General features: G+C 45.5%; 1 protein-coding gene across 1 annotated transcript in view; it reads left to right on the top strand.

Annotated features, from left to right (window-relative positions):
- TDRD9 (tudor domain containing 9) overlaps nt 1–27,846 on the top strand; it is a 110,954-nt gene that overhangs the window by 21,721 nt on the left and 61,387 nt on the right. Inside the window, exons 2-8 of the mRNA XM_006839604.1 lie at nt 1,116–1,222; nt 6,160–6,257; nt 7,546–7,767; nt 8,301–8,423; nt 11,736–11,816; nt 15,585–15,749; nt 25,011–25,114. Of these exons, the coding sequence (XP_006839667.1) occupies nt 1,116–1,222; nt 6,160–6,257; nt 7,546–7,767; nt 8,301–8,423; nt 11,736–11,816; nt 15,585–15,749; nt 25,011–25,114 (900 nt within the window). The remainder of the gene's footprint in view (nt 1–1,115; nt 1,223–6,159; nt 6,258–7,545; nt 7,768–8,300; nt 8,424–11,735; nt 11,817–15,584; nt 15,750–25,010; nt 25,115–27,846) is intronic.

Raw genomic sequence — 27,846 nt, 5'->3', positions numbered from 1 at the left:
TTTTTGCTTTCTTCATGTATGATGTTCTTGATGTCATCCCACATCTCTTCTGGTCTTCTGTTAGGGGTGATGAAAAACAAAATTGGAACTAGCTGGTGGTGATGGTTGCACAGTATCCTAAATGTAATTAAGATCTTTGGGTTATACATGGAAAAGTGCTGGAAATGGCAAATGTTAGACTATTTCACTGCAATAAACTCTTTAAAAAGGGTCTTATGAAAAGTATCAGTCTCCTACAGCCTTTTGTTTTTCAATGCTTTTAAGTTCTTAATGATGAAAGGTAGCATAGCAGTTAATTGTAATTGATAGCGTTGATCTGTGGGTTGCTTTGTATCATTCAATGTTTGGGTCCTCTCTTGGTCATGAGTAAGGCCTGGAGCCAGCACACAGATGCTGCGTGGCTGACCATAGTCCAGTCTGGCACAGTGTAGCTTGGACATGCTCCCTTCCCCCCCCCCCCCCCCAGGTTTTCTCTGTCAAACTGATTCCAACCCATAGCGACCCCATGTGACAGAGTAGAACTGGCCCTGAGGGTGTCCAGGCCTGTGATGGACAAGTAGACTGTCACGTGTCTGTCCACAGTTATAAACACTGTAAACAAGTCTCCCATCTTAGCTTTCTCCCTGTCCCTGCTAGGCACCTTATACACGTGTGTGCTGTGTCTCCTTTAGAGGAGTGGATGCCTCATGAGGGGGTTGCCTGGACTCCAGTGTCCATAGCTGTCAGGACAGTATGTCGAGTGAACAAAACCCTTGTGTGTGCAGATGTTCTTCAAAGGAGGATATGGAGACAAATGTGTGGGAGATGTGTGTGTGTGTGTTTTGCTGGGTCCTGGCAGATAGCCCTTCAGAGCAGTCTTCATGTCCACATGCCCACCCAGGCCCCCAGTCAACTCAGGCAGTTTGCTTCTCTATAGTCACACTAGTGCTTCCCAGACCTTTTTGGTTTTGCCATTTACCTGGATACTCTGCTGGCACATTTTTTCATTTGTTTATTGACCAATTTGCATTTTCTTCCATGACGTAATGTAAAAGTAACTAGTCTAGAATTCCTCAGGTGTTAGTGGGTTTCTTGGCTTTTTGGAAGTAGGATCTAACTTTTAATATTCTTTACAGGCCACCCAGTCAAAAGAGCTCAGAAATGGAGTACATTAACAAATACCGACAGCTGGAAGCACAAGAATTTGACATGTACGGCAGTGCTCATCCGAACAGTGGGCCAGGTGAGAAGGCATCCGTATCAACGTAGAACGGCATGTGTGAAATCTTGGGAATTGGGTCCCATCAGGAATGCAGACTGCCTGTTAGTTCCGGATTTTCGGGGGAGACTATGGCTTCCTCCTGCTTCACAGCATGGCTCTGAGGCAGTCCAGCCCAGGATCTTTAGGTTGTGATTCAGCTCCCCAGCACTGTGGCTTTTCTGGTATGGAGGTATTTTTAGTGGCGCTTCTCCTGCCCCTGGAGCCTTTTTTTCTGGGGTTGAGAGAATGGCCCATGTAGAATGGATAATCACTGAAAACAGAACACTAATCGCCCTCCAAGCTAAGTCTGTATTCAAAATACCACCCATACTTGGAGAAAAAGTGATATATAATTAGCCATTTTGAATATATAATTTTATGGCTAAGTCAGTAATGCAGTAATTAAACTTATTTTTTTGTAGTGTACATTGTCTTGCTTTTAAAATAAATGTTTGCATATTCTTTTTCCTATGATTTGATGTAAAATCCATTCTACATGTGCACAGATAAATGTGGTTTTCTTACTGTGGTCAAATATATAGAACAAAACATTTGCCAGTTCAGCTGTTTTCATTTGTACAGTTCAGTGATGTTAATTACACAATCATCACCAATTATCCATTTCCAAATGTTTAAATCACCTTTAATAGCAAGTAGGCATCCATCCCTTCAGCAGTGACCCTGTTCCTTCATATCCCCCTGCCCTGTCCACAATGTGGTCTCTGCACATTGGCCTGTTGTGGGTATTTTATGGACGTGAGGTCAGACGCTGCTCTTCTGTGTCTGACCTCTGTCACTCAAGACAGTGCCATCCAGATGCACCATGTTGTGGCAGGTACTGGAGCTCCGTTTCTCTTGATGGCTGAGTCAGTGTCCATTATGGAAACCAGTGGTACAGTGGTTGTGTACTTGGTCAGTGGTTCACATCCACCAGCTGCTCTGTGGAAGAAAATGTGGCCATCTGCTTCTGTAAAAATGTACAACCTTGGAAGCCCTGTGGGGCGGTACTCCACTGTCTGAAAGGCTCACTGTGAGCTGAGATTGACTCAGTGGCATACAACAACAACAACAACAATGTGGAATTCGGGTTAAGGTAGCAGTGTATGTTTGTACCATATTTTGTTGATGGACACCTGGGTGGTCTCCACCCTTTTTGCTGTTGGGAGTAGTGCTACAAGGAACACTGAGGCACATGTTTCTTTCTGCATGACTGGTTCGGTGCTTGTGGTGTAACCTAGGAGTGGGAATGCTGGGGCAGATGATCATTGAGAGGTTAACATTTTTGGGAACTGTCAAACTGTTTGCCACAGTCACTGCACCACCAATGCCAGGGCGAGGGTTTGTTTCAGTCTCTACACAGGCTTGCTATTTTCCGTGTTTCTTATAGTAGCTATCCTTATGGTAGCTCACTGACGTTTTGATTGGCATCTCCTTGTGTGGCAGTGTAGGATAAGGCACTGGACTGCAAGGTCTGTTCAAACCATAAGGTTGGCAGTTCAAACTCGCCAGCTGCCTCTCAGAAACACCCTATACAGGATTGCTGTAAGTTGGAACGGACTCAACAGTGACCTCTTTTAAAGTGTTCAAGAGAAAAGTTATCAGTTTGAGGACTACGGTGTGCCTGATCCAAGCCATGGTATTTTTCAGTTGCCTCATATTCATGTGAAAGTTGGATAATGAATAAGGAAGACTGTGGAATCATTGATGCAGTTGAGTTATGGTGTTGGAGGAGAATATTGAAAATACCACAGACTGCCAGAAGAACAAACAGATCTGTGTTGGAAGAAGTGCAGCCAGAATGTTCCTTAGATGCCAGGATGACCAGACTTTGTTTCTCAGACTTTGGACATATTATCAGGAAGGACCAGTCCCTGGAAAAGGATGGACGTTATGTTTGGTCAAGTGGAGGGTCAGCAAAAAAGAGGAAGACCCCAGTGAGATGGATGGACACAGTGGCAGCAGCCGTGGGCTCAAACGTAACAAGTGTGAGGCTGGCACAGGACCGCGCAGTGTTTTGTTCTGTTGTGTGTGGGGGTCGCAGTGAGTCGGAACTGACTCCATGGCACATATCAACAAACAATAACAGTGATGAATGGGAATCCTAGTGTGGTGCTGTGGGATAAGCACTGGACTGCTAACCTCAAAATCAGAGGTTCTAACCTACCAGCTACTCCTCAGAAAAACTAATAGTGTCGTTAGGAGTCGGAGCTGACTCGATGGCACTTTACAGCAACTACAGAGACGAATGAAAGGAACACTGGTGGCATGGTGGGTTAAGTGTTGGGCTGCTGACTGAAAGGCTGGTTGTTCAAACCTACCAGCCTTTTTCCAGGAGAAAGAAAAAGGCTGTTGTCTGCTCCCATAAAGGTCAACAGCACTGTTCTCTTTCCTACATAGGGTCTCTGTGAGTTGGAATTGACTCTTCATGTGTCATATCGCTTGTGTCGTCTGGAACCCTTGACTGATGAACTAGTTGCTGCTGTCATAGTGGGGTGCCTTAGTGAAATCGGCAGCAGTGTTTATGGCTCCTAGTTTTTTCCAACTCGTGTGTGTATGTGCCTGCTCATGGCCTAGGATAAAGAGCTAATGGGCATAAAAGCGTCCTAATTGAGCTGAAAAGGACTCGTGTCACTTTGGACCTCACTTGCCATGTGTGGGCTGATTGGCTGGAATTCGGTGTGCCATACCGCTGCTCCTGGTGGCATCCGTGACTTTGTCACTGAATTGCCGATGAAAGGCCTGTGGAGTGTGAGCTCCCTGCTGCTCGACTCCCACCCTCCTTATGGTGCTCTGGGTGTCAGTGAGCAGCGTGTGTGGGGCTGGCTGCAGCCAGTGACCGGAAAAGGGCAGAGCGTGATTTGTGCGTCATCTCACAGCGCAGTTAGAATTTAGGGGAGTTTTTCTTGAAGCATGTCTAGGGTGAAGTAGCCGCCTTCATACTGTGGATGGTCAGTGAGGTCAGCCTCGTCAGTACTGGCCAGACTTCTCTTTATCTCTATCTGTCCCTCCTCTATGACCACCTCCTTGCTGTGTTGGGGCCCAAAGCCTCAGCTCTTACACAAAGTGACTGTGGACTCTCATGCTCTTTTTCGCGGGGGGGTAGCAGTGAGGTGGGGTCTCGTTATGGATTGTGAGCCCTCTAGCATCAAGGATGGGAAGGTGTATGCACTTTTCCTTATTCACTTCTGTGTGTGCTGTTTTGGTGACATTAAAACGAACTGTTCGCACCCTTGGTAAAATGGGAGCTGTCAGGAGTAGTGCATTAGGGTTGAGGTCTCTTTAGGTGAGAGTACTTCCGGAAGGGGGGAGACTGGGAGCAGATAGGAAACGTGCAAAGTCCAGCCCATCACCATGATGACTCTATAGGACCGGGTAGAGCTGCCCCGTGGGGTTTCTGAGTTAGCAGCTAAGCCCTTCCCCCACTGTACCTCAGGGTCCCCAGGAACAGGTATACAAGATGGGAAAGCAGGAGGCTTCTGCCACCCTTTTAAAACGGAGGGGACAGGAAGCGGTGAGAGCCGAAAAAGCACTGCACCTTAGACCTTCTTCGAGTCAGTGGCCACTAGTGCTCAGGAAGGACCCTCGTCCACAGAGAGCACATTGTTGCTTTGAGAGATTATCCCTGATCTGACTGGTACCATGCATTGTGTGGGTCAGTGACAGGAAGATAGCAATGTTTTAATTCTGTATTATAGACCAACTATGAAAGTGAGGCCCTATGCAGAGGACAAGATGCAGGTGAGCAAAAAAGAAGCTTTTAGGCAGAAGGGAAGGTGGCTAAACATAGAGGAGGAGACGCAGGACAGAGAGGGGCAGGCAGGCAGGTGGGTTGTGTGTGTGGGCAGAGCCCTGAAGAGAGAGGAGGCTGGAAAATCACCAACCCTATCCCCATCCATTGCCAGTGAATCAAGGCCAGTTCTTAGTGACCCTATAGGACATAGTAGAAATGATCTACAGTTTCCGAGACTATAACTCTTTATGGGAGCAGACAACCTCATCTTTTCCCCCAAGGAGTAGCACATGAGTTTGAACCACTGTCCTTGTGCAGTTAGCAGCCCAACACTTAACCCACTGCACCACCAGGGCTCCTTGGGAGAGACTGTTGTTGTTAAGTGCCATCAAGTTGGTTCTGACTCATAGCGACTCCGTATAGGGTTTCCAAGGCGTGATTGGTGGGTTTGAGTTGCCAACCTTACAGTTCAGACCGACCTTGTGGTCAAGTTCTTATCCTACAGGGCCACATCAAGACATAGGCAGCCTTGAAAGTTTATTTTGAAAGTAAAATGTACTTCCCAGTAGAAGTTTGTATCCTGTGTGTGTGTGCCACACCTGAACTCCCACCCATGTAAGCATGGCTACCCCTCATGGTACCATGGTGCCTGGCCTGCCTGTCCAGCACACATTCAATTCAGTGGCAAGGCATGAACACAGAACGAGCTGGTACATTCCAGCAGAAGTTTAAAGAAAAGATTTTGTTTATTTTTCCTGTCAGATAATCATTTTAGTAACCTCTAATAAGGCACTGTGGGTTAATGCGCTGGACTTCAGAGTCCTTTGAACTGCAAGGACAGAGGTTCAAGCTCACCAGCCGCTCCTAAGTAACCCTATACAAGGTCCCTTTGGGTCGGAACTGACTTGACGGCACTTGACAACAACTCCTAATGAAGTGCCGGGTGTTTCAAAGGCTCTGACCTGGAAGGCTGCAGTGTGGATGGCTGAGAGGGGCAGGAGGGATGCACTGAGGTGTCCAGTATGTTACTGCCACGGGGCTGCCAGGGGACATCTGCTGACGCTGCATCCATGTCAGCTGTGGGGCGTGGGAGCGTGTGCTGAGAGATGAGCTCTGAAGTCAAGGTTTTTACCGTGTCTTTTTCCAGAAGAGGAATCACATTGTATTTGTTTGTTTTGTCGGAATCTAGGTCCTAGGCCTCCGTTGGCTAAATTAAGCAATGTGACCTGCATACCAGAGACAACCTATAAATATCCTGATTTGCCCATAACCCGGTGTAAGGAAGAGGTAAATATATTTTTGTCACAGTGTAACCTTGCCATTTGAATAAATGCCTCCTTTGAGTTTATGGTCTGTGAGCTTCTCAGGCCACTGCAGGGGGTCTGCTCAGGTCAGGACTGGGGTATCTGGGTAGAAGCCACACCTCTATTTGTCAGTTAAGAGTAAGCATCTACCGGAGTGTGTCTCCTGACCTGGGCGGAGTCTGTCAGCATGCCCCTCTCCTCTGGCCCCTGCAGTGGTTGTAAGTCAACCCTTTCCTTTCCCAGGAGCACTTCCTGTTTAAGACTCACTGCCAGCGTGGGTTCTGCAGCAAACAGAGCCCCCTGGCTGGCCGGCAGCCCACAGCACCACGGGGCTTCTTTCCCTCTTGGGCTGGGTTTTTTTTTTTTTTTGGTCTGTGATTAAGCAGTTTGATAGTGTTTTATGAGCAGCCAGATTTATCACTAGGATAGTTACATCTCTAATAACTATATGTGGTCAGATGTGTTTAAAAGTAAGTATATTGAAGCTTGTGTGTACTCTACCAGTGTTCCCAGTTAAAGATAAAAGTGTAAATGATCCCAAATTTAATTTTTGTTTTGCTTTAGTACAGCTTGTGTAGAGTAGATGTACTATATTAATCTTTTGAGGTCAGTATTAACATTAATTTGAATCTGCTGAACATACCACTTGCTAGAGGATAAGAGAGCTTAAGTAAATTTAGGTGTGGGAGTCAGGTGAGAAGTTTAAAATGTAATCATACTTGGAAAAGTGGAAGTTAATGCTGAAAAGGTGTTAGAAGCATGGTAATGGAATTCTAAGGCCATGCAAGTGCATTAACAGCTGCATTTCCCTGTTTCTTAATAGGATTGTCTCTAGTTTCCTGACAAAATTTTTAAAAAAAACAAATTTAGACTCAGAGTCATGGAAATCCAATTTGGTGTTTTCATTTTTACAGATGAAGAAATTGAGACCTAAAGTGCTGAAGCTTCCCTGGCTGCTTCTCCAGTGGTCTTGTCTCCCATGACACCACTTCCGTGGCTTGAGCTCCCGTGGCCTGGTCTCCTGTGGCTACGCTAGTTGGCTGCACAGTTTAGGGAGTGGGTTCTCCCTGTAATAACCACCTTTGGCCATTTTGCTTTCCTTTGTAACGTTCAGATGATGAAGTAATCATCTAACATTTAAAGCAGAAAGGGAAATAAATTTTGAGTGCCTCCCGAAATAAGGGTTTTGGTGCATAGATAATACTTTCCACTGTTGTTTGTTTTCTGGCAATTTTGAAAGAGATTTTTTTTTTTTTTTTTTAACTTTCTAGGTTATTTCTCTGATAGAAAGCAATTCTGTGGTGATCATCCACGGAGCCACAGGGAGCGGTAAGAGCACTCAACTCCCGCAGTACGTCCTGGATCACTGCATCCAGTGCTCCACCTACTGCAACATTGTGGTGACGCAGCCCCGGAAAATCGGGGCCAGCAGCATTGCCAGATGGATCAGTAAAGAGAGAGCCTGGACTCTGGGGGGCCTGGTGGGCTATCAGGTGAGGTGGGAGGAGCGAGCCCCAGCCCTGGCTCCTCCCTCTTGTTGGCTGGGTCTGCGTGATGGAAGGTGTTGATAGTAATGTTCGTGCCTGCCAGAAAGTAAATGGAACCCACTGTTTGTAGAGCAGAACTGGGGCATGGCTGAACAATGGTGGAGGGAGCGCCATGCTCTGAAAACCACCTTTTCTTTCTGAGTCGAGGGGAAAGGAGAGAGCTCTTAGGCTCGTGGCATTTCTCTTTCCGTGATGCCTGTGCATCTAGAAGATGTCTGCAGATAAGGTTGTTGTAATATAGAAGTGACATCGGCAGTATGGCTCGATAGGCCAAGTCCTCTTGGTCCAGCCATGGGTGACACACCAACTTGAGAACTTCAGCTTTCGTTTGGACCCTGTGTTTTTTGTGATATGTAATCGTTTTTTTATCCCCCTTTTTTTACCCCCATTATAAATGGACATAAATTTATTTGGTAGTTAAATGGGAGCCATTTAAACCTGGAAACGTCCTCTTTCTCTTTTTCCTTGCTCAATTTTAGGTAGGCTTAGAGAAGATAGCAACGGAAGACACCAGGTTAATTTATATGACAACCGGAGTCCTGCTTCAGAAAATCGTTAGTGCCAAGAGTTTGATGGAGTTCACACATGTGTTCATTGATGAAGTGAGTGCTTTTGTGTTGACAGCCTCCTTGACAGGGCACAGTACAGGGGAGTGTGAGGGGCCCTGCCACAAAGGACCCGTCTGTTCCACTGGAGAAGGCCGTCTTCCTTTCTAAGCCTCTGCTCTTACTTCGGAGACACTGATGGAGTGCTGAAGACTTTGAAAGAGCCGAGGTTTAGCACATAGTTGGCAGACGGTGGCCCATGGCACAAATCTGGCACCTATTTCTGTGAATAAAGTTTTATTGGAACATAGCTTCACCCACTCATTTACATATTACTGATGATTGCTTCTGTGCTGCAATGGCAGACTTGAGCAGTGTGATGGACTTTTGCAGAGAAAGCCTGCTGATCCCTGGTTCCGAGTGTTAGCCACAATCAGATGAAGAGAACAGAGAGGTAGTTCCAGCTAGTGCAGATCAGGGCCAGCAGTAGCTAAAGATAGCAGTGACAAGGCCGACGCTGATCTGTGTACGTTTTCTTTAAAAAGCTCTGATGTTCCTGTGGGCCCTGTTTCTGCCTCCCTTAGCTTGCTTTCTTGATTTTCCTCTTCCCTCATTATTTCTGGACTTTGTAAAGATGGAACACTGAATTGATTTTGTTGATATTTTAGACAAGTGTTCTTCAGGGTGGGAGATGGGGGTAGATTTGTGTTTTAAAAAATGTTCCTAGAAGCTTTGAATATGCCTCCACCTCAAGTGTTGAGTTTTAAACTTCTTTAGTAATTATGTCTCGAGGTGACTTACTTCTTTCTAGAGGGATTGTAATAATCACAGAGTTTGTAGGGACTGTGAGATGGGGCTGGGTGCTTATAAAGCCTACAGTCAAGCCATTTGGGCACCTGTCTAGGCTAAGGCCTTGCCACTGTCCGTTGGTGTGTGCTCATGAATAGCACTGGTGCATTCCTGGGGTCTCAGTGCTCTGGTCACACAGAAATGTGGTCACTCATAGTTTTGGAGGCTCTAAGGCCAACTTCAGGCCATAGTTACAGGAGAAGGCGCTCTCTGTGTTGCCTCATAGTTTAGGGGGAGGGTCCCTGTCCCTTTTTAGCATCTATAGACCTAGCACTCTCTGGAGATCTTCGTGTGTCTTGGCATCAGTCTTGCCCTGGATCTAGAAGGTTCTCAGTTCAGGGACCTGAGTCCCAAGGGCATACTCCATTCCTGGCTTCTTTCCTGGTGGTGGTAGGTCTCTTTGTGTCTCTCTCTCTTTTACATTTGACTACAGTTGTTGGCATCCCACCCTTAATCCAGTCACATCAGATTCTGTCATGGGGTAATCACTGCATAACTGCTAGCCCACTGAGAATCACGGCCCAGCAAGTTGATGTACATTTTGGGGGTGCATAGTACGATCCATGACGCTAGGTAATCCTGAGCTTGTGAATTTATAATCTTACATTTCTTTTCTGGTTTTAAATTGCTGTGGGGGTTTGGGAGAGGAGGCTTGAAGAGGGAAAATGACCTGTTAGTATCATTTGCAATGATGTGTAAGGTTTTATATGGTTCAGAATTTTTCTTTGTGACATAGGACAATTTGTGTTTGTATGAGATAGAGATGAAAGTAGAATGTAGAAAGTGGTTAAGTTAAAGGTGGTCTGAAGCTCAAGACAGTCTTCATTATGGACACTCTTTGCTGCCCCTTGGGCCTATTTTACCTGAGGAGACTTGAGCTTGAACAAGTTCATACCCAGAGCCCCTTCTTAGGTTCCACATAGTGAATGGTGCTGACGAGTTCTGTCTGGTGGTGACCGTGTTTGCCCACACAGACTTGGTGATGCAGGCACACCCATCCTAGCCTCACAGGCATTTGATAAAAGGTGTCTCTTCAGGGTCAGCAGTGACTGACAGAAGATTGTTTGTCTGTCCCAGTAGCCCCACACCAGTCACACTTCCCAGCACCAAGTAGGCATTCTGGCAGGGACTTGCTTAATGAATGAACAGACTGGAAATATTTGGAGTTTTGGGTTACAAACAGTATGTTTCATGTTCTTTGGGATGATTTGACTTTAAAAGGAAATATAAGAGCACAAGTTGAGGAATGACATTCAGTTCAAAGTGGGCTGCTGACAGTGTATTTAATTTCTCAGTGCTTGAGAAGTACCGGCTGTGAAAAGGTAGCTCGTTTGCTTCTGAGATTATAAAAGATGAACGAGTCGTGGTTTCTGCTCACAGGCATTTGAGGGAGGCAGATGTTTGCCCATTTGTGTGTGTCTGTGCTGTGGAGGGAGGTCAGAGCAGGGACCACTGAAGAGGTCATTGAAGGCTGAGGAGGAGTAAGGATGCCCCCAGAGTCAGGGAGAAGCCCTCATTTTAGGGGCACAGCACTGGTGATAGCCTTTATTTTCTGTCTCACGTCGGAGCTGGATGTTGGAGTTGGGGAAGTGTTCTGGAGTCTGGTGACAGGGTAAGAATTGGGTTGGGTGGGGTTTTGTCAGGGTTGCCAGTCCTAGTTATGTGAACGGTACCCACTCCAGGTACTGAGTTTTCCCTCTTGCCTCTGCATACCTGCTTCTGTGGGAAGTGAGGAAGCTACGTGGATGTGGGCCTGCATGTGACAGTTCACCTTAGGGAGAGAGATGTTCCAGGTGGAGTCACTGCTCCTTATATACATGGGGTTGCCATCAGGTAGAGTCGGGTTGATGGCGGTTGATTTGGGGTTTTTGGCGTTGAGATCTCTTGACTCTGGGGGAGAGTTACCTTGTGTGCCTTTGTTCTTTGCTGTGTGAGCAGGTTCTGGGCAAAGTGGGGACGGGCTGGCTGTAGGTCCCAGGCTGGCTCAGTCTAAGGATTCTATCTGCGAAGGGGCATGAAGCCACTGCTCTCCCGAGTGCTCATGGGTGTTATTGCTGCTCATGGCCTGGCACTGACCTTGCAGCCTAACTCAGTGCTAGTGTACGTGTTGTGGGCTGACCTGTGGCCGAGTGCTGTCAGGTGGCACATTGTGGAGTGCCTCGGCCCCCTTGGCTTCCTCATGAGGCAGCAGCCCAACTTCAGGCCATGGGAGTGGCAGTGTGTGGTAACTTGCGCTCCTACAAGGACTGCTCCAGTGATTCTGCGTAGGCATGGATGGAGGGCTTTCGGCTTGTCACAGTCACCTGTGGAACTGGTGGCATTAGTGGGAAGGGCCAATGATGCCAAACATTACTCTGCCCCACATGCTGCCGGACCCCAAAGAGAAACGCTGAGTGGGGCAGGGCCTGCGAGGCCTGAGGTTCTGGTCTGGTGTGCCAACTCCATGTAGCAAAGGACGGGCCTGATCTCTCCCCTCACCAGGGACTGCCTGCCCTCTGATGCCCCCTTCTTATCCTTTAGGTGCACGAGAGAACTGAAGAAATGGATTTCTTGCTGTTGGTGGTCCGCAAACTTTTAAGAACAAATTCACGTTTTGTGAAGGTAATTTTCATTTTATGAGTAACAGAAATATTTAGGGCGGACAGCCCTGTCTTCTCTCCCAGCGTGCAGTGGAGTGCTTTTTCAGTTATAATGTTACATTCAGTTCTAAAATTTTCTCCAGGCTACAGAAAAGGATTTAATAATGGTGGGCTACAATCAGACGCGGGGACTGGAGCATTGATTTTGATTGAATACCACAGTGTGAAGGGTCGTTGTCTTCGTCTGCTTTCTGTAGAAACGCAAACCCTGAGAAGCTTATGCATACAGTCAGAGAAACTTAGCTCCAGCAAGTGGCTCATAGTCATAGACACCGGCACATCCAAGTCTCTGGGTCAGATGCCAGATTGGAGGCTTCTGACTCATGTGGTGGCAGTGGTCGATAAAATCCCAAGAATGCAGGCAGCACCGTGGACCGCTGCCTCACAGATGATGAGAGCCAGATGAAGTAGGATCCCGAGTAGGATCCTGGGGAGCTTCAGAACATTCGTGTTTCTAGTGAATGAAAAGCTCATGGGTTTTATCCATGGACGTTTTGAAGCTCCCTCCTACTAGACACCCCTGAGGAAAATCTCTTTGAGCTGATTGCATTAGATGGGGTCTCATCATGGAGGATGGCGACATCATACCTGGAAACCAGAGTAGCAATACACAGCCTTCACTATCACAGACGTGGATGAATTTGCAATCCCTGCTTTAAAAACAGCACTAGATAAAGCACACTGAATGCTGAGGACAGTCTGTGAACTGCTGTTTTAGAGACCTAAATTATAAATTAGCTTAGAATCAGTGGGAATGGCAAATGTTAATTACATCTTATTCGAACACAAAGGAGGAAGGTGAGAATTAGACCAAAATAGCCAAGGGTTGGTGATAATGATGCGAAATGAGTCTAAGTGTCAGGCTGCTCAGTTAGGCCACTTTTGTTGTTAGGTGCCGTCAGGTTGGCTCTGACTCCTAGTGACCCGATGCACAACAGAACACAGTGCCTGCTGGGTTTCAGGTCGGGGTGTGCATACCGTATGTAACAGGACTGCTAACGGCTTTGATTTTACTGGGAAACAGTTGCTTTCTGAATTATGATGGCGTTTGCCTTCAAGTGTGTAATCCACTTATTTGCTTAGGGGGACATTTCTTCTCACCCCTTCCCCCAGGGTGGGACACTTTGGTCTCAGCATGGCCACACTCTCACCTGGTGACTTGCATGTCTGTAGTAGATGCTCTCATTGCTCCAGGGGACCAGAAACCAAGGAGAGAAATGGCCTGTTAGCTATCAGTCCTTTTTCTGGACTCATTGAAGATTGCTCAGCAGATTGGGCCCTTTCTTGTTATTTTAAGAGTTTTAGTTTTCCTCTGAAGTGATGACTAGAGTACATGCAGAAGTTTTTTGTAGTTAAAAACCATCATCTCCCCTGCTGCTGGAGATGGGGCAGGGTCAGGGACCTGGTGTGTAAGTAGTAAGAAATGGTGTGTCTGTCAATTTCAGTGTTAGCGGATTATTCAAATATGGAATCCTTCCTGGTACCTGTAGTTGGACCAAGCAATTGAAGTCAAGTTCTAGATGGTTTCGTTAAAAAAAAAAAACAGAAAAAGAAAAACTTGTTTAAGCTCTTTATTTTCGTTCTCTGGTGCTGCCCTAACCGAAGTCCCACCAGTTGGGGTAGGGGTGTGGGGGAGGGGGCTTTAACAGAGACAGAGGTGCATTCTCTCACTGTTCAGGAGGCTGGCGTCCGAATCCTGGCTCCTTTCAGCACCTGGAGGTCCAGGAGGCCTTGAAGAGCTCCTGATCTTGGCATCCAGCTTCCCCTAGATCCAGGACCTTCACAGGGCACAGTGCAGGGATTCCAGGTCCAAAGGACACACTCCACCACTTCCGGCTTGTCGGTTTTGGTGGGAGGTCCCTCTGAGCAATGCTTGCTCGTTTAATTGTTTATAGCTCAGAGGAGATTGACTCCAGATGCAACCTAATCCTGCAGATGGCATCCTGCAGATGGCATCCAGCCCCATTGACAGAAGTGAGGCTTTCCAGCACGCAGTGTAGTGACATTAGATCGGTGCTGATCACGTCAGATCACATCATGGTGTGTGTGTGGGTGATGACATCATTACATAGCTCCTACCTCCCATCATGACACACTGCAAAACCACACAGAGTCAGGGCCAGCCAAGTGGCCACATATTTTGGTGGTGGTGGTGGTGTGCCGTGGAGTCGATTCCGACTCATAGTGACTCTGTTCTATGTATAGAGTTTTCGAGGCTGGAAATCTTTACAGGAGCAGAAAGCCTCATCTTTCTTCTGCGAAACCGTTGGTAGTTTTGAACTGTTGACCTTGAAGTTAATAACTCGACTCGTAACCACTACACTACCAGAGCTCCTTAGGGGAACATGATTTAGTCCCTGATTCTCTCCAAAGATTCTCATTACTGTTGTAAAGAGAACTGTCAGCAGGCTCAGTGTGGGAGCACAGACAGAGGGTCCATGGGCTCCTTTCTATTCCATTGGCCTTGTTGGTACCCGTGGCCCTCTAGACCCGACACTGGGCCTACCCTTGTTGGAAATTCATGGGCCCAGCTCCCTACTAGTCCAGACTCTTCAGTCAGCAGGCCACACTTGACAACAGGTTGCAGTTGGTTTGTTAGAGGCTCAAGTGCCCATCTCTCAGCAGTTCAGAGCCCATACTCGGCTGGCAGGAGGCCCCTACTCAGCTGGCCTTTTCTTAGAAGGCAGTTGACTGGTCGTGTGCGGCCACTGGAATATCCCTTTGGGGACCACTCCTTCCCCCAAGTGGCTTATCACAGGATCCTTCCAACATCAGACATGACAGAATGAGTCTTGGTCCATTTAGATGTTCCTGTTCACAGTGGATGTCAAAGGGCGATACTGTGGAGTCTTGTTTGCCTTGCAAGTATACTGATGATGTATACATAAAGTTTTTACCGGTCCTGCTGAGATGTCTACAGCAGGACTGCCTCCCTGTGCATGCTGGGGGTAGTTGCAGCCAGCCAAGTTGCCATGCCTACCACCTGCTTAGCATTTGGCCACTGTGAATGGCCCAGAGCCCTGGACATGCTGCTTTCTCCAGGCACAGCTCGCAGTAGCTGGCTGACTGCTTTTTGGCACACGTGAGCAGGCGGTTCCTACCGATCTGGACTGACTCCTCTCTTGGCTACTGCATAGCTGTCGTTTGAGAATTCCCTGGGTCCTTGGGTGGAGCCAAGACTCTGGGCCCCTTATTTTCTTCTTTGCTGGGTGGTGGTGGTGGTAACTGTCCCTCAAGTTGGCTCCAACTCACAACGACTTTATATACGGGACAGTGATCCATTGCCTGGTTTAGGGCCTCATTTTTCTGGAACATATTTTCTAGTTTTGTTTTACAAATGGTTTTCCGATGCTGTTTCTTTTTAGATAATGGTGATAGTATAACTTTATCAGAGACGTAAGTTTAATCAATTGAGGAACTACAAAGGGGTCTTCAAAAAGTTCATGGGAAAATCCCACTCTCTTTGAATTCCATTTTTCCATGAACTGTTTGAAGTCCCCTGGTCATTGAAGAGAAATAGTAACAGTTGGTCTCTAAGCATTCTTTGAACTGCAAGTTTGTTTTCAGACTAGAGATTAAATAAAGGTATTCTGTTAAACTCTCGGAAGTGATTAAGTACAGGGATGAAGCAGACAATAAACCTGAAATCTAAAGAGAATTCCCTTCTCGGAAAGACAGTCTGCCGGTGGTTCCTGCTGACTTTGCTGGCTCTCCTCCCTCTGTCTCACAGGTCATCCTCATGTCGGCCACCATCAACTGTAAAGAGTTTGCAGATTACTTTGCAGTTCCTGTTCAAAACAAAATGAAACCTGCGCACATTTTTGAAGTGGAAGGCAAGCCCTATTCGATTGAGGAATATTATCTCAATGACCTGGAGCACATCCACCACAGCAGGGTATGTGGTGCTTCCATTGTCAGGGATGCTGGGACAGAAACAACAGACAGACAGGAGAGGGGCCTAAAGGCCTGTTTCCCCATTCTTTGGAGAGCTCCACATGGCTTGGCATTGATCATTTTCATCTCTGCCTGCTTGTGTAATCACTTTTATATCTGAGAAGAGATTGACTCAAGAGACACCCTACAGTAATCCTGCTTTTTTAACCTAACAGAGGCAGAGCATTCCCAAATGGGGCTGATAACCAGAGGCGGGGAGGATTTGGGGACGACACTTGCATCCTTAGCAGTTGGGGTACATTGTGTTCTGGTCAGTGCTTGCAGGTAATGCTCATGTACCCTGTCTAACCCCCCAGACTCCCCTCACCAAGAGAAAACCAGAGCTGCAGATTGCTTGTGAGCACCTGCCAAGATTGTTTTGCCTGGATGAGCACATGTGCACGCATTCTGTTTACATCAGTTCTAGGCACTCCTGGCTCCCTTTTGCTTACATTTCCACAGTGTTCCATATCAGTCTGTAGTTTCTGTATTCTCTTTTTAGGCTGCTTAACAGCGTCCCAATAGAGTGCTCTAGGATAAGCACTGGATCGCAAGGTCCGTTTGAATACAAGGTTGGTAGTTTAAACCCACCAGTTGTTCTTCAGAAACGCTATACAGGGTCGCTATGAGTCAGAACCGACTCCATAGCATTTAACAACAACAACAACAACATAACAATAGTACTGTGGAGAATAACCTTTCACACCTCTTATTTTGCACATATGAAAGTATATCTTGTAGGCCAGGGTTTCTCAGCCCTTGCACTATTGACTTTGGGCCAGAGAATTTACTGTGGTAGGGGCTGCCCTATGCATTCTAGAAAGCTTAGCAGCATCCCTGGCTTCTACCCACTAGATGCCAGTAGCACCCCCTTGCCTTGTGTGACAACCAAGAATGTCTCCAAACATTTCCACAAGAACCCTGGGTAGTACTCCCGCCACCTCCATTTCTGGGTCATAGGGCACATGCATTTGTAATTCAAATGGGCGCTGCCAGATTGCTCTTTATGGGAGTTTGACTGATGGAAAGCATTTGTAAACAGTAGTAGCTGCTACTGTGAGAGGGATAACTCTGCTGTGTGTAATGTAAGAAGGCACTTTGTCAAATCCAAGGACTTCCTGGGGAACCAGCGATGACACTCAGCGGACCACATTGTGTTTATCCTTCATCTGCTTATGGATCCCTGGGCTGACTAGCGGCAGTGAGCTTTGGTGTGCAAGTAAGCCTTTGAGTTTCTGCTCTCAGTCCTCTTGGGCACACATCTAGGAGTGGAATTGCGGGGTCCTAAGGAAGGAGGTTCTACGTTCCAACACTGACTTGTTCTCCACGTCTTTGCCAACACTTACTGGTTTTTGTTTTCTGATAATAGCCATCCTTATGGGTGTGAAGTAGTACAGATGTGGTATCTTACCATCAGGTTTAAAAAGCATCCATTGTGCTTGGAGTCTCAACATTGGTGAAGCGATTTGTGAATGATGGTACACCTTTTCTATGGTGTATTTGTTTATAGGAAAACAATTTCAGGTGAGTGTGGAGACCTCTTTTCTGTACAGTTGTGTTACAGAGTTGTTGTTAGGTGCTGTTCAGTCAGTTTGGACTCATGGTGACCCTGTGCACAACAGAACAAAGCGTCGTCCGGGCCTATGCCAGCTCCTTCTGTTTGTGCCCATTGTTACTGCCATTGTATCAGTCCATCTCGTTGAGGGTTGTCAAAAATGGCAGCCAACATTCCTGCCACAACTCTCTCTCCTCAGTTGGGCACAATGATTCACTGCAATGGCCACACAGAACTCAGAGACGGTACTCCCAGTTACGCAGCTTATTAGGGAAGTGAACTGGTTACATTGTAGGATTAGAAATTGCCAGGGCACAGTTGTTCCAGTTAGGAGAGTGTCCACTCAGCAGTCCCACAGGCAGGCCTCTTTCTGCTAGGGCAATGATACAGAGTCCTTTAAGGACTGCTGATAGATGCCCGCAGGACACACACCCCACTCTTCAAGCATGTCTCCTGCCCAGAGGCGCTAGGCTTTACTTGCTCCGTGGGCTGGGAAGCCCGTCACTCTAGCTTGTGCCCTGGCTCTGGGTTCTTGGCTGCTGCTGCCCTGTCAGATTTCTGTTCCTGGGTCGAGGAAGTTCAGTGCAGAAATCTTGGGGTCCAAGGGACATGTTCTACTCCTGGGTCTTCATCTTAGATAGTAGTGAGATCCTCTCTCCTGCTTCTGAGATGGCTCGTTTTATACTCAAGTTAGAGTTCAAAGTTTTTACAATCATGGTAAATAGCTAACTACTGAAAACAGAATCATAGCATATCAGCAGCTCCCCACCTTCTATCACCCAGAACGGTTGTTGTTGCTGTGAAGTGCCGTTGAGTCAGTTCTGACCCTGTATACGGTTTCCAAGGAGTGGCTGGTGAGCTTGAACCGCCGACCTTGTGATTCAAACAGACTTTGCAGTTTTGCACCTTTACCTGCAGCTCCACAGCAGGCCTCGTACCCAGAACTAGCGAGGTCAAAAGGTGGTTTGGTCGGAGTTCCAAAGACTTTGGGTAGAAGAACCATGTGAAGTAAGTCACTGCATGACTGGGGCCTTCCTCCTCTTTGGTGACCTTCCACTTTCTTTTAAAGTTGCTTATTTAGAAGTAATTTTGTCATGCGTATATCACTAGAATTGTTAGTAATAGTGAGAAATGGATTATTTTCAGCGGGCTTAATTTACACATAAGTAAAAATTTTGGAGAAAAAAAGGCATTTATAGCTGTTGGTCTCCTGAGGACTTGCTTTGTTGTGTCTGTCACAAGATCAAATGCAAGGTGTTGACAAGTGAGATATTAACTAAACAGCAAAGCCCTTATAGTCATGGTGCAGACACCTATTGGGACTGTGGAGTAGATTTGTGGGTGTTACGGCCCTGCCCTCTGCACAGTGTGAAGGTTGTCAACTCAGACCAGGGAATCAGAGCTGCCCGGGGGATGGCTGCTGTCCTTGGTGCCTCAGGGTCTGCACCACCTGGACTCTGCGTCCGAGGCTTCCCCACTCCTAGAGGTGGCCTGGAAATCCCGGTGCACATTGGTAGACAGAAGCCGAATGTGCTTGCTTTTTCTGTAAATGGAGCAATACATTTTACTGAAAATGGATGAATTGAGCTTTACGGTTTTATTTCTTGATGGGACTTTTGGTTTTTAGGGCTCTGCCTCCACATATCTTCCAGTTGGCTGTCCTGTGGTGGCTCGTGTGTTGCTGTGATACTTGACGCTATGCTACTGGTGTTTCAGACACCAGCAGGGTCACCCATGGTGCCTAGGTTTCAGTGGAGCTTCCAGACGAAGACAGACTAGGACAAGGGAATAGGTGGTCCTTCTGAGGGAGTAGCCCTTAGAAACCTTATAAATAGCAATGAAACATTGTCTGATGTAGTGCCGGAAGATGAATCCCCCAGGTTGGAAGGCCCTCTAAACAAGACTGGGGAAGATCTGCCTCTTCAAAGTTGAGTAGACCTTAATGATGTAGATGGAGCAAAGCTTTTGGAACTGTCATCTCCTGTTGGGGCACAACTCAGTGTGAGAAACGGCTGCAAACATCCATTGATAATTGGAACATGGAATGTATGAAGTATCAATTTAGGAAAATTGAAAGTCATAAAAAATGAAATGGAATACATAAGATCGCCATCCTAGGCATTGCTGTTGTTAAGTGCCATCAAATCAGTTCTGACTCATAGCAACCCTGTAAAGGGTTTCTGAGGTGCTGTTGGTAAGTTTGAACTAGAGACCTTATGGTTCAAACCAATCTTGAGGGTCCAGTGTATTATCTGGCAGTGCCATACCAAGACTCCTAGGCATTAGTGACCTGAAATGGACAGCTGTTGGCCATTTTGATTTGGACAGTCATATGGCTTACTGAGCCAGGAATGACAAATTTGAAGAGGAATGTTGTTGTTGTTAAGTACCATGGAGTCGATTCCAAATAATAGTGACCCTGCACAGGGTCTCCGAGGCTGCCAATCTTTATGGGAGCAGAAAGCCTCCTCTTTCTCTCGCGGAACAGCTGATAGTTTTAAACTGCTGACCTTGAGGATAGCAGTCGTACCCACTACGCTATCAGAGCTCCTTTTGAAGAAGAATTGTTGTTGTTGTTAAGTGCCGTCGAGTCGGTTCCGACCCATAGCGACCCTGTACAGGGTTTCCGAGGGTGTAAATCCTTACGGGAGTAGAAAGCCTCATCAGGATTACATTAATTGTCTGAAAAGAATATAGCGCTGTCTGTGGTCGGATAATACGTACGTATATGCCTACAAGGAAGTCCAGTTAATACCACTATCATTCAAATGTACTCACCAACCACAAAAGCCAGTGAGGATGAAACTGAAGAACTCTACCAACTTCTTCAGTCTGAAATTGATCAAACTTGTAATCAAGATGTAGTGATAATTATTGGAAATTGGAATACATAAGTTGGAAACAAACAGGAAGGATCAGTAGTAGGAAAATAGGGCCTTGTGCTGGAGATGTTATGATAGATTGCAAGACCAATGACTTCTTCATTGCAAATAACTTTTTTAAAGTAACATAAAATACACATGGATTTCACCAGATGAACTACACAGAAATCAAATTGACTACATTTGTGGAAAGAGATAGTGGAAAAACTCCATATTATCAGCTCAAAAGGCCGTTTGGCAGACTGGAACAGACAATCAATTGCTTATATGAAAGTTCAAGCTAAAGCTGAATAAAATTAAAACAAGTCCACAAAAGCCAAAATATGACCTTGAACATACCCCACCTGAATTTAGAGATCATCTGAAGAACAGATGCATTAGACACTAATGACCGAAGAGGCAGGAGAGTTGTGGGATGACATCAAGAACATCATATAGGAAGAAAGCAAAAGGAATTAAGAAGACAAGATAGAAGGAAAAACTCAAAATGGATGTCAGAAGAGACTCTGAAATTTGCTCTCCAGTGTAGAGATGCTAAAGCCAATGGCAGGAGGAGGTAAAAGAACTGAACAGAAAATTTCAAAGGGCACTTTGAGAAGACTAGGTCAAATATTATAGCAAAATGTGCAAAGATCTGGAGTTAGAAAACCAAAAGTGAAGAACACACTCAGCATTTCTCAAACTGAGGGAACTGAGAAGAAAATTCAAGCCTCAACTTGAAATATTGAAGGATTCTCTGGGCAAAATATTGAATGATGCAGAAAGCATCAAAAGAAAACAGAAGGAATGCACAGAATCACTGTACCAAAAAGAAATGGTCGTCGTTCAGCCATTTAAAGTAGTAGCATATAATCAAGAGCCAGTGATACTAAAGGGAGAAGTTTAAGGTACTCTGAAGGCATTGGCAAAGTTCAAGGCTCTGGGAATTGATGGAATAGAGATTGAAACCTTTCAACAAACGGATGCAGCACTGGAGACACTCATCTATGCTAAGAAATTTGGAAGATAGCTACCTGGCCAGCTGACTGAAAAGGATCCATATTTGTGTCCATTCCAAAGAGAGCTGACTCACTAGAATTCAGAAATCATTGGACAGTATCATACTGCATGCAAGTAAAATTTTGCTGAAGATAATTCATAAAATGGCTGCAGCAGTATGTTGACAGAACCTGAGGTTCAAGCTGGATTCAGATAAGGACGTGAAACAAGGGATCTCACTGCTGACATCAGATGGCTCTAGGCTGAAAGCACAGAATACCAGAGAGATGTTTATTTACCTGTGCTTTATTGACTATACAAAGACTTTTGCCTGTGTAGATCATGACAAGCTATGGACAACATTGTGGAGAATAAGTATTCTAGAACACTTAATTGTGCTCATAAGGAACCTGTACACAGACCAAGGGGCAGTTGTTCAGACAGAACAAGGGAACACAGAATGGTTTAAAGTTAGGAAAGGTGTGTGCCAGGGTTGTATTCTTTCACCATACTTTTTCAGTCTATATACTGAGCAAATAATCTGAGAAGCTGGGTTACATGGGTAAAAACATCGCATCAGAATTGGAAGAAGGCTCACTCATTAACAAGCTGTGATATGCATGTGAAAATTGGAGAGTGAATTGGGAAGACCGTGAAAGAATTGATGCTTTTGAGTTATGGAGTTGGAAGAGACTATTCAAAGTACCATGGACTGCCAAAAGAACAAACCAATCTGTGTTGGAAGAATTACAGCCAGAGTGCTCCTTGGAAGCCAGGATGGCCAGACTTCATCTCTCATACTTCAGACTTATTATCAGGAGGGACCAGTCCCTCGAGAAGGATATCGTGTTTGGTAAGGTGGAGGGTTGGAGCAAAGGAGGAAGACCCCCAAGGAGATGGATTGGCACAGTGGAAGCAGCAATGGGCTCAAACGTATTAAAGATTGTGAGGTTGGCGCAGGACTGGGCAGTGTGTTTTGTTCTGTTGTATATAGGGTTGCTGTGAGTTGGTACCGACTTGATGGTCCCTAAGAACAATGAGCAGCAAGGAAGACTCGTTAATACAACTGTTATTCAAATGTAAAGACCAACCACCAAAGCCAGTGATGAATCAAACTTGTAATCAAGATGTAGTGATAATTACTGGTAATTGGAATGCAAAAGTTGGAAATGAGGAAGGATCAATGATTGGAAAATATGGCCTTGGTGTTGGAAATTATGCTGGAGGTCATATGATAGAATTTTGCAAGGCTAATAACTTATTCATTGAAACTATTTTTTTTTTTTTTTTGCACAACATAAACAGTAACTACACATACATAGGAGTCCTGGTGTGCAGGGTAATACATTGGACTGCAAGGTTAGTTTGAACCACAAGTTTGGCTGTTTAAGCTCACCAGCTGCTCCTCAGAAACCCTATACAGGGTTGCTATTAGTCAGAATTGACTTGACGGCACTTCACAATAGCAGCAATACATATACATGTGAAACTCACAAGATGGAATACACAGGAACCAAATTAACTACATCTATGGGAAGAGATAAAGAACCTGAGTATCCTTAGTTAGAATAAGGCCATGGCAGACTGTGGAATAGATCATCTATTGCTCATATGTAAGTTCAGGTTAAGCAATTTGAAGAAAATGAAAACAAGTCCACGAGAACCAAAATAGGACCTTGAGTATATTCTACCTGAATTTAGAAACCATCTCAAGAACAGATCTGATGCATTGAATGCTAATGACTGACGGAGTTGTAGGATGATATCAAGAAGATCATTAAGACAAGAAAGAAGGAAAATATCCTGATAGATGTCAGAAGAGACTCTGAAATGTGCCCTTTGAATGTAGAGAAGCTAAAGCATAAGGAAGAAATGAGGGCGTAAAAGAGCTGAACAGACCATTTCAAAGATCAGCTCAAGAAGACAATTTCAAATATTATATGACATGTGCAAAGACCTGGAATTAGAAAATCAAACACTCAGCAGTTCTCAAGCTGGAAGAACTGAAGAAAAAAGTCAAGCCTTGACTTGAAATGTTAGCGGACTCTCTGGGTAGAATACTGAGCCATGTGAAAATCTCTGAAAGAAGATGGAAGGACTATGCAGTCACCGTACCTAAGAGAATTGATTCAGTGTTTAGCCATTTCAGGAGGTAGCGCATGATCAAGGACCAATGGTATCTAAGGAGAAAGTCCAAGCATAAAATAAGGTTCCAGAAATTGACGGAATACCAATTGAAATGTTTCAGCAACTTGAAGCACTCACTTGTCTATGCCAAGAAATCTGAAAGACCGACTGGAAGAGATCCGTATTTTTACCCATTCCAAAGAAAGGTCAACCAACAGAAGGTGGACATTTTTTAACAGTGTCATTGATATCACATATATTTAAGATAATTCCAAAACAGTTGCAGCAAGTTGCTGCTCAAAATTGAAGCTGGATTCAGAAGGGCACTTGGAATAAGGGACATTACTGCTGACACCAGATGGATCTCCAGGGAAAGCAGAGAATGCTAGAAAGATGTCTTTGTGATTTATTGACTGTGCAAAGGTACTCTGCTGTGTGGATTACAATGAACTATAGATAGCATTGTTGAAGAATGGGTATTCCAGAACATTTAATTACGCTCATGAGGAACCTGTACATAGACCAAGGAGCAATCATTAGACCAGATCAAAGGAATACTGTGTGGTTTAAAATTAGAAAAGGTGTACATCATGGTCATATCCTTTCACTTTATTTATTCAGTCTGCTGAGAAAATTATCTAAGAAACTGGATTCTATGAAGAAGAATGTAACCTCAGGATTGCAGGGGGATTCATTAACACCCGTCAATATGCAGAGGATACCTTGCTTGCTGAAAGTGAAGACTTAAAATGCTTACTGATGAAGACCAAAGAGTATGTACAGCCTTCAGTATGGATTGCACCTCAGTGTAAGGAAGACAAAAATCCTTATAATAAACAGGGAAAAAAACTGAAGTGTCAGAGACTTCATTTTGTTTGGATTTACTACTAGCACACATGGAAGCTGCAGGTCAGGAAACCAAATGATGTATTGCATTCGGCAGATATGTTGCACAAGTCCTCTTTAAAGTGTTAAAGAGAAAAGATGTTACTTGGAGGACTCAGGTACTCCTGACCCAAGCCATGGTGTTTTCATTCTTCTCATATGCATGTGAATAAGGAAGACTGTAGAAGAGCCAATGGTTTTGGATTATAGTGTTTGATGAGAATATTGAAGGTACCCTGGACTGTTAGAAGAACAAACAAATCTGTCTTTGAGGAAGTACAGCCAGACTGCTCCTTAGAAACCAGGATGGCCCAGCTTCATCTCAGGTACTTTGAACATGTTGTCAGAAGGGGTCAGTCCCTGGAGAAGGACATCATGTTTGGTAGAGGATTGACAAAGAAGAGGAAGATCCCCAAGGTGATGGATTGACACAGAGGTTGCATCCGTGGGCTCAAACATAACAACGTTTGTGAGGATGGTGTAGACCTTGGCAGTGGTTTGGTTCTGTTGTGCATAGGGTCGATATGAGTCAGAATGTAGAAGCCCCAATTTTATCATGTTTCAGTCTTAGAGATTCAAGGTGGGTGCTTGATAAGGAGGGATGTGGCTGCATCCTAACCCAGGGATTAAACACTGTAGTTCTGTGATTGCGAGGACATGTGGTGAGTGCTCAGATACTGGCTGAGCAAATGCTCTTCCTGTTTGGGGCCCTGATCGTAGTGACTGAGACAAGCTCTGGGAGGGAGTCAGGTCTTGCAGTCCCTGTGCCTCCAATGCATTTCCTTCCTATGTGTAGCTCTCCCCTCATCTCCTGGAGGAGCCCACGATCACAAAGGATGCGTATCAAGTGGCTGTCTCCCTCATTCAGATGTTCGATGACTTGGACATAAAGGAGAATGGGTAAGGTAGACTCTAGCTGGTAATGCATGTTCATGGGCATATGAATTTTTAGTATTTATAATATTAATTTATAACTGGGAGAAGTTTCTCAGTAATCACTGTCTATCCTTTAATATCAGGTTAATATTTTACAGAATTTTTGTCAGTAATTTCCATTTTGCAGTAGTTAAAGCAATGACAAGTGCCGTTTTAGGGCTGACTGGTAAAAGCTAGACACCGTAGTCTGAAGGTGACGACTTTCTCCTGGTATGCAGAAGTCTGAGCTAGAACGGAAAGGACTACATTCATAGAAAACCTTGGTAGTTGTTCTTTTCATTTATTGTAAAGGTCTCATCCGGAATCCAAGTCAGCTCCTCTATAAGGAAATACTCATTTCTTTAGCTGGCTGTTAGAGACTCTTTGAGAGGTGGTTAGAGTCTACCTCTGAAGAATGCTGCACTGTCTTACTGCACCTTCACTGTGCTAATCTGACTACAGCCCACAGATACCATTTGTATTTTTCAAGAGCAGCCAATCATCACCTCCTCAAAGTAACTGCAACTAGATCTTTTGGTGATCTTGTCTTTTACCAGTTTCATTATCTCCAACCCCCTTCTCTGTCTCTCTTATACACAGACACATGTACACACACACACTCAAACTACATACACCCTCTCATGCACACACTCAGTCCATTTTTCTTTTAGTCTTAGTCTTGAAATTTACACATGTACACACTTGTGTACACACACTCACACATCCACTCAAATATGCACACAGACATACATACACACAACACACATGCACTCACACACACCTGTGCTCTCAGGCACCCTCTCATACACACACACACACACATACTTCCCTATGTATGTTCACACTCTGTCTCTCAGTACAGCTCTCTACTTTGAGTCATCTTGAGATTTATACATACATAGAGCTGTTGTGTTCCCCTGAACAACACGGGGACTTGAGAAGGAGACAGCTGTGACTCTGGTGATGATCCCTCCTCCAGCTTCCTCCCGCTCTTGTGTGAGAGCTCTTACAGCTTGATTAGCTTTACAGTATGAGTGTGTCCATTTTTACCCAGTTGACCCCTTTTACTTATTCATCATTCTCTCTTACATCTCAGACTTTCCTAAAGTATGGCCTTGAAAGGTTCCCTTAGTAAGGGGTTGTTGGTAAATTTTATTTTCCAGTTAGCTAAAAATGTTTTGATTTCACTCTCATTCTGGAGATACAGTTTGCTTAGGTGTAGAAACTAGGTTGGTACGTGCTTCTTCCCCGACCTTTTTTTCGGATTGATTTCTTTCTTACAGTGTACAGTGCAGTAGACGCACCCCTTGGTAGGGGTCCACTTGTAGCGCTGTTCCCCTTGTCTTCTTGCTCTGGTATTACAGGGAGAAAGCTCATGGGTCTCATTGCTCCTGTGGGGAGATCGCCCTTCCTGCTCTACTGAATGTCTCATGTGTTCTCTAATGTTTTGCTGCTGTGAGCAGATGTGGATTTCTATTCGTTTCTCTTCTTGAGAATCATTGGGTGTATGGAGTCTTATTAGTTCTGGAAATTTCTCACCATTGCCTTTTCAAATATTGCCTCTCCTACTTTTTCCGTTCTCTCTTTCTAGCCCCTGATTTATATGTTAGGTGTTCTTCTATCTGACATTTAAGTCTCTTTCACATTCTGTATTTCCCATCTTGTATTTACTTGGCTGCAGTCTGGGTTTTAAATTTAAATAATAAATAGTCATCTGATTCACAGTTTCTCCATTTACATCTAATATGTTGGCAAACTTGTCTTCAAAATTTTTTGTTGTGGTGAAAATATATATAACAAAGTTTCTGTATTGTGTGTGTGAGTCAGTGACGTGGGTCACATTCTTCGTAACGTAAGGAACACCATGATTGCGATCCTTTTCTAGAGCATTTCATGCTATTAACATAAACTCCAACTCCCCACTTCCTCTGTTGTGGAGTCAGGGCCGACTCACTGGGACCCTGTCGGGCTTTCAAGGCCGCTGTCACCTTGATGGAGGCACAGGGACCTTCCAGTGAGCAGCGCACACTTACCCACTGTGTGGCACCACGGCTCCTTCATCTCCACGGTGGTCTGCATGTCTGTGTGCAGGAGCTAGGGGGCGTCTGTCTGCCGTCAGTGGACTGGCCCAGTTCCAGGGAAGGTGCTGGCGCTGCCCTGGCTGGTACTCATCAGTGGTGAGGGAAAGTCTGTGTTGTCCAGTGTGAGTGTCAGTACCCAGCCCCCATGGCGGCTCTGTCCATGGTCCTGGAGCAACCCCAGTGGCTCTGGAGGATGTGGCTGGCCAACAGCCTGCCCACTGGTACCGGTCCCCTTGTCATCAGCTCCCACTCCAGTCATCTACAAGAGGGGACCAGCCTCATGGCCAGTCGCTCTATACCAGGGAAGAAGGCTCATTGAAGCCTCCCCCATCTGGCAGCATCCCACATTGGCCCCTCACAAAGCACAAGCTGTCCAGGGGATGATGTGAGGGAAAGGTGACCGAGTAGAAGTGCCACACCTGGGGGTGCTGAGCCCCTGTCATCTCGGCAACAAGGCCAACCATCCCCTCCCCTTCTGGGTACTGCCTGCACTGTTGGGGCAGGTCTCTGCTGTGGCAGCCTCCTCACGTGGACTTCCTCTATGCCCCTTCTGTAAGAGCTCCATCCATACTTCCCACCCAGTGCCCTTCCCTAACCACACTTTTGTCCTGCCCCCCACCCCAACACCTTTCCCTT

Source organism: Chrysochloris asiatica, unplaced genomic scaffold (genome assembly GCF_000296735.1).
Source record: "Chrysochloris asiatica unplaced genomic scaffold, ChrAsi1.0 scaffold00025, whole genome shotgun sequence".
Classification (NCBI taxonomy): Eukaryota; Metazoa; Chordata; class Mammalia; order Afrosoricida; family Chrysochloridae; genus Chrysochloris; species Chrysochloris asiatica.
This window is presented reverse-complemented; position numbering and strand designations above follow the sequence as displayed.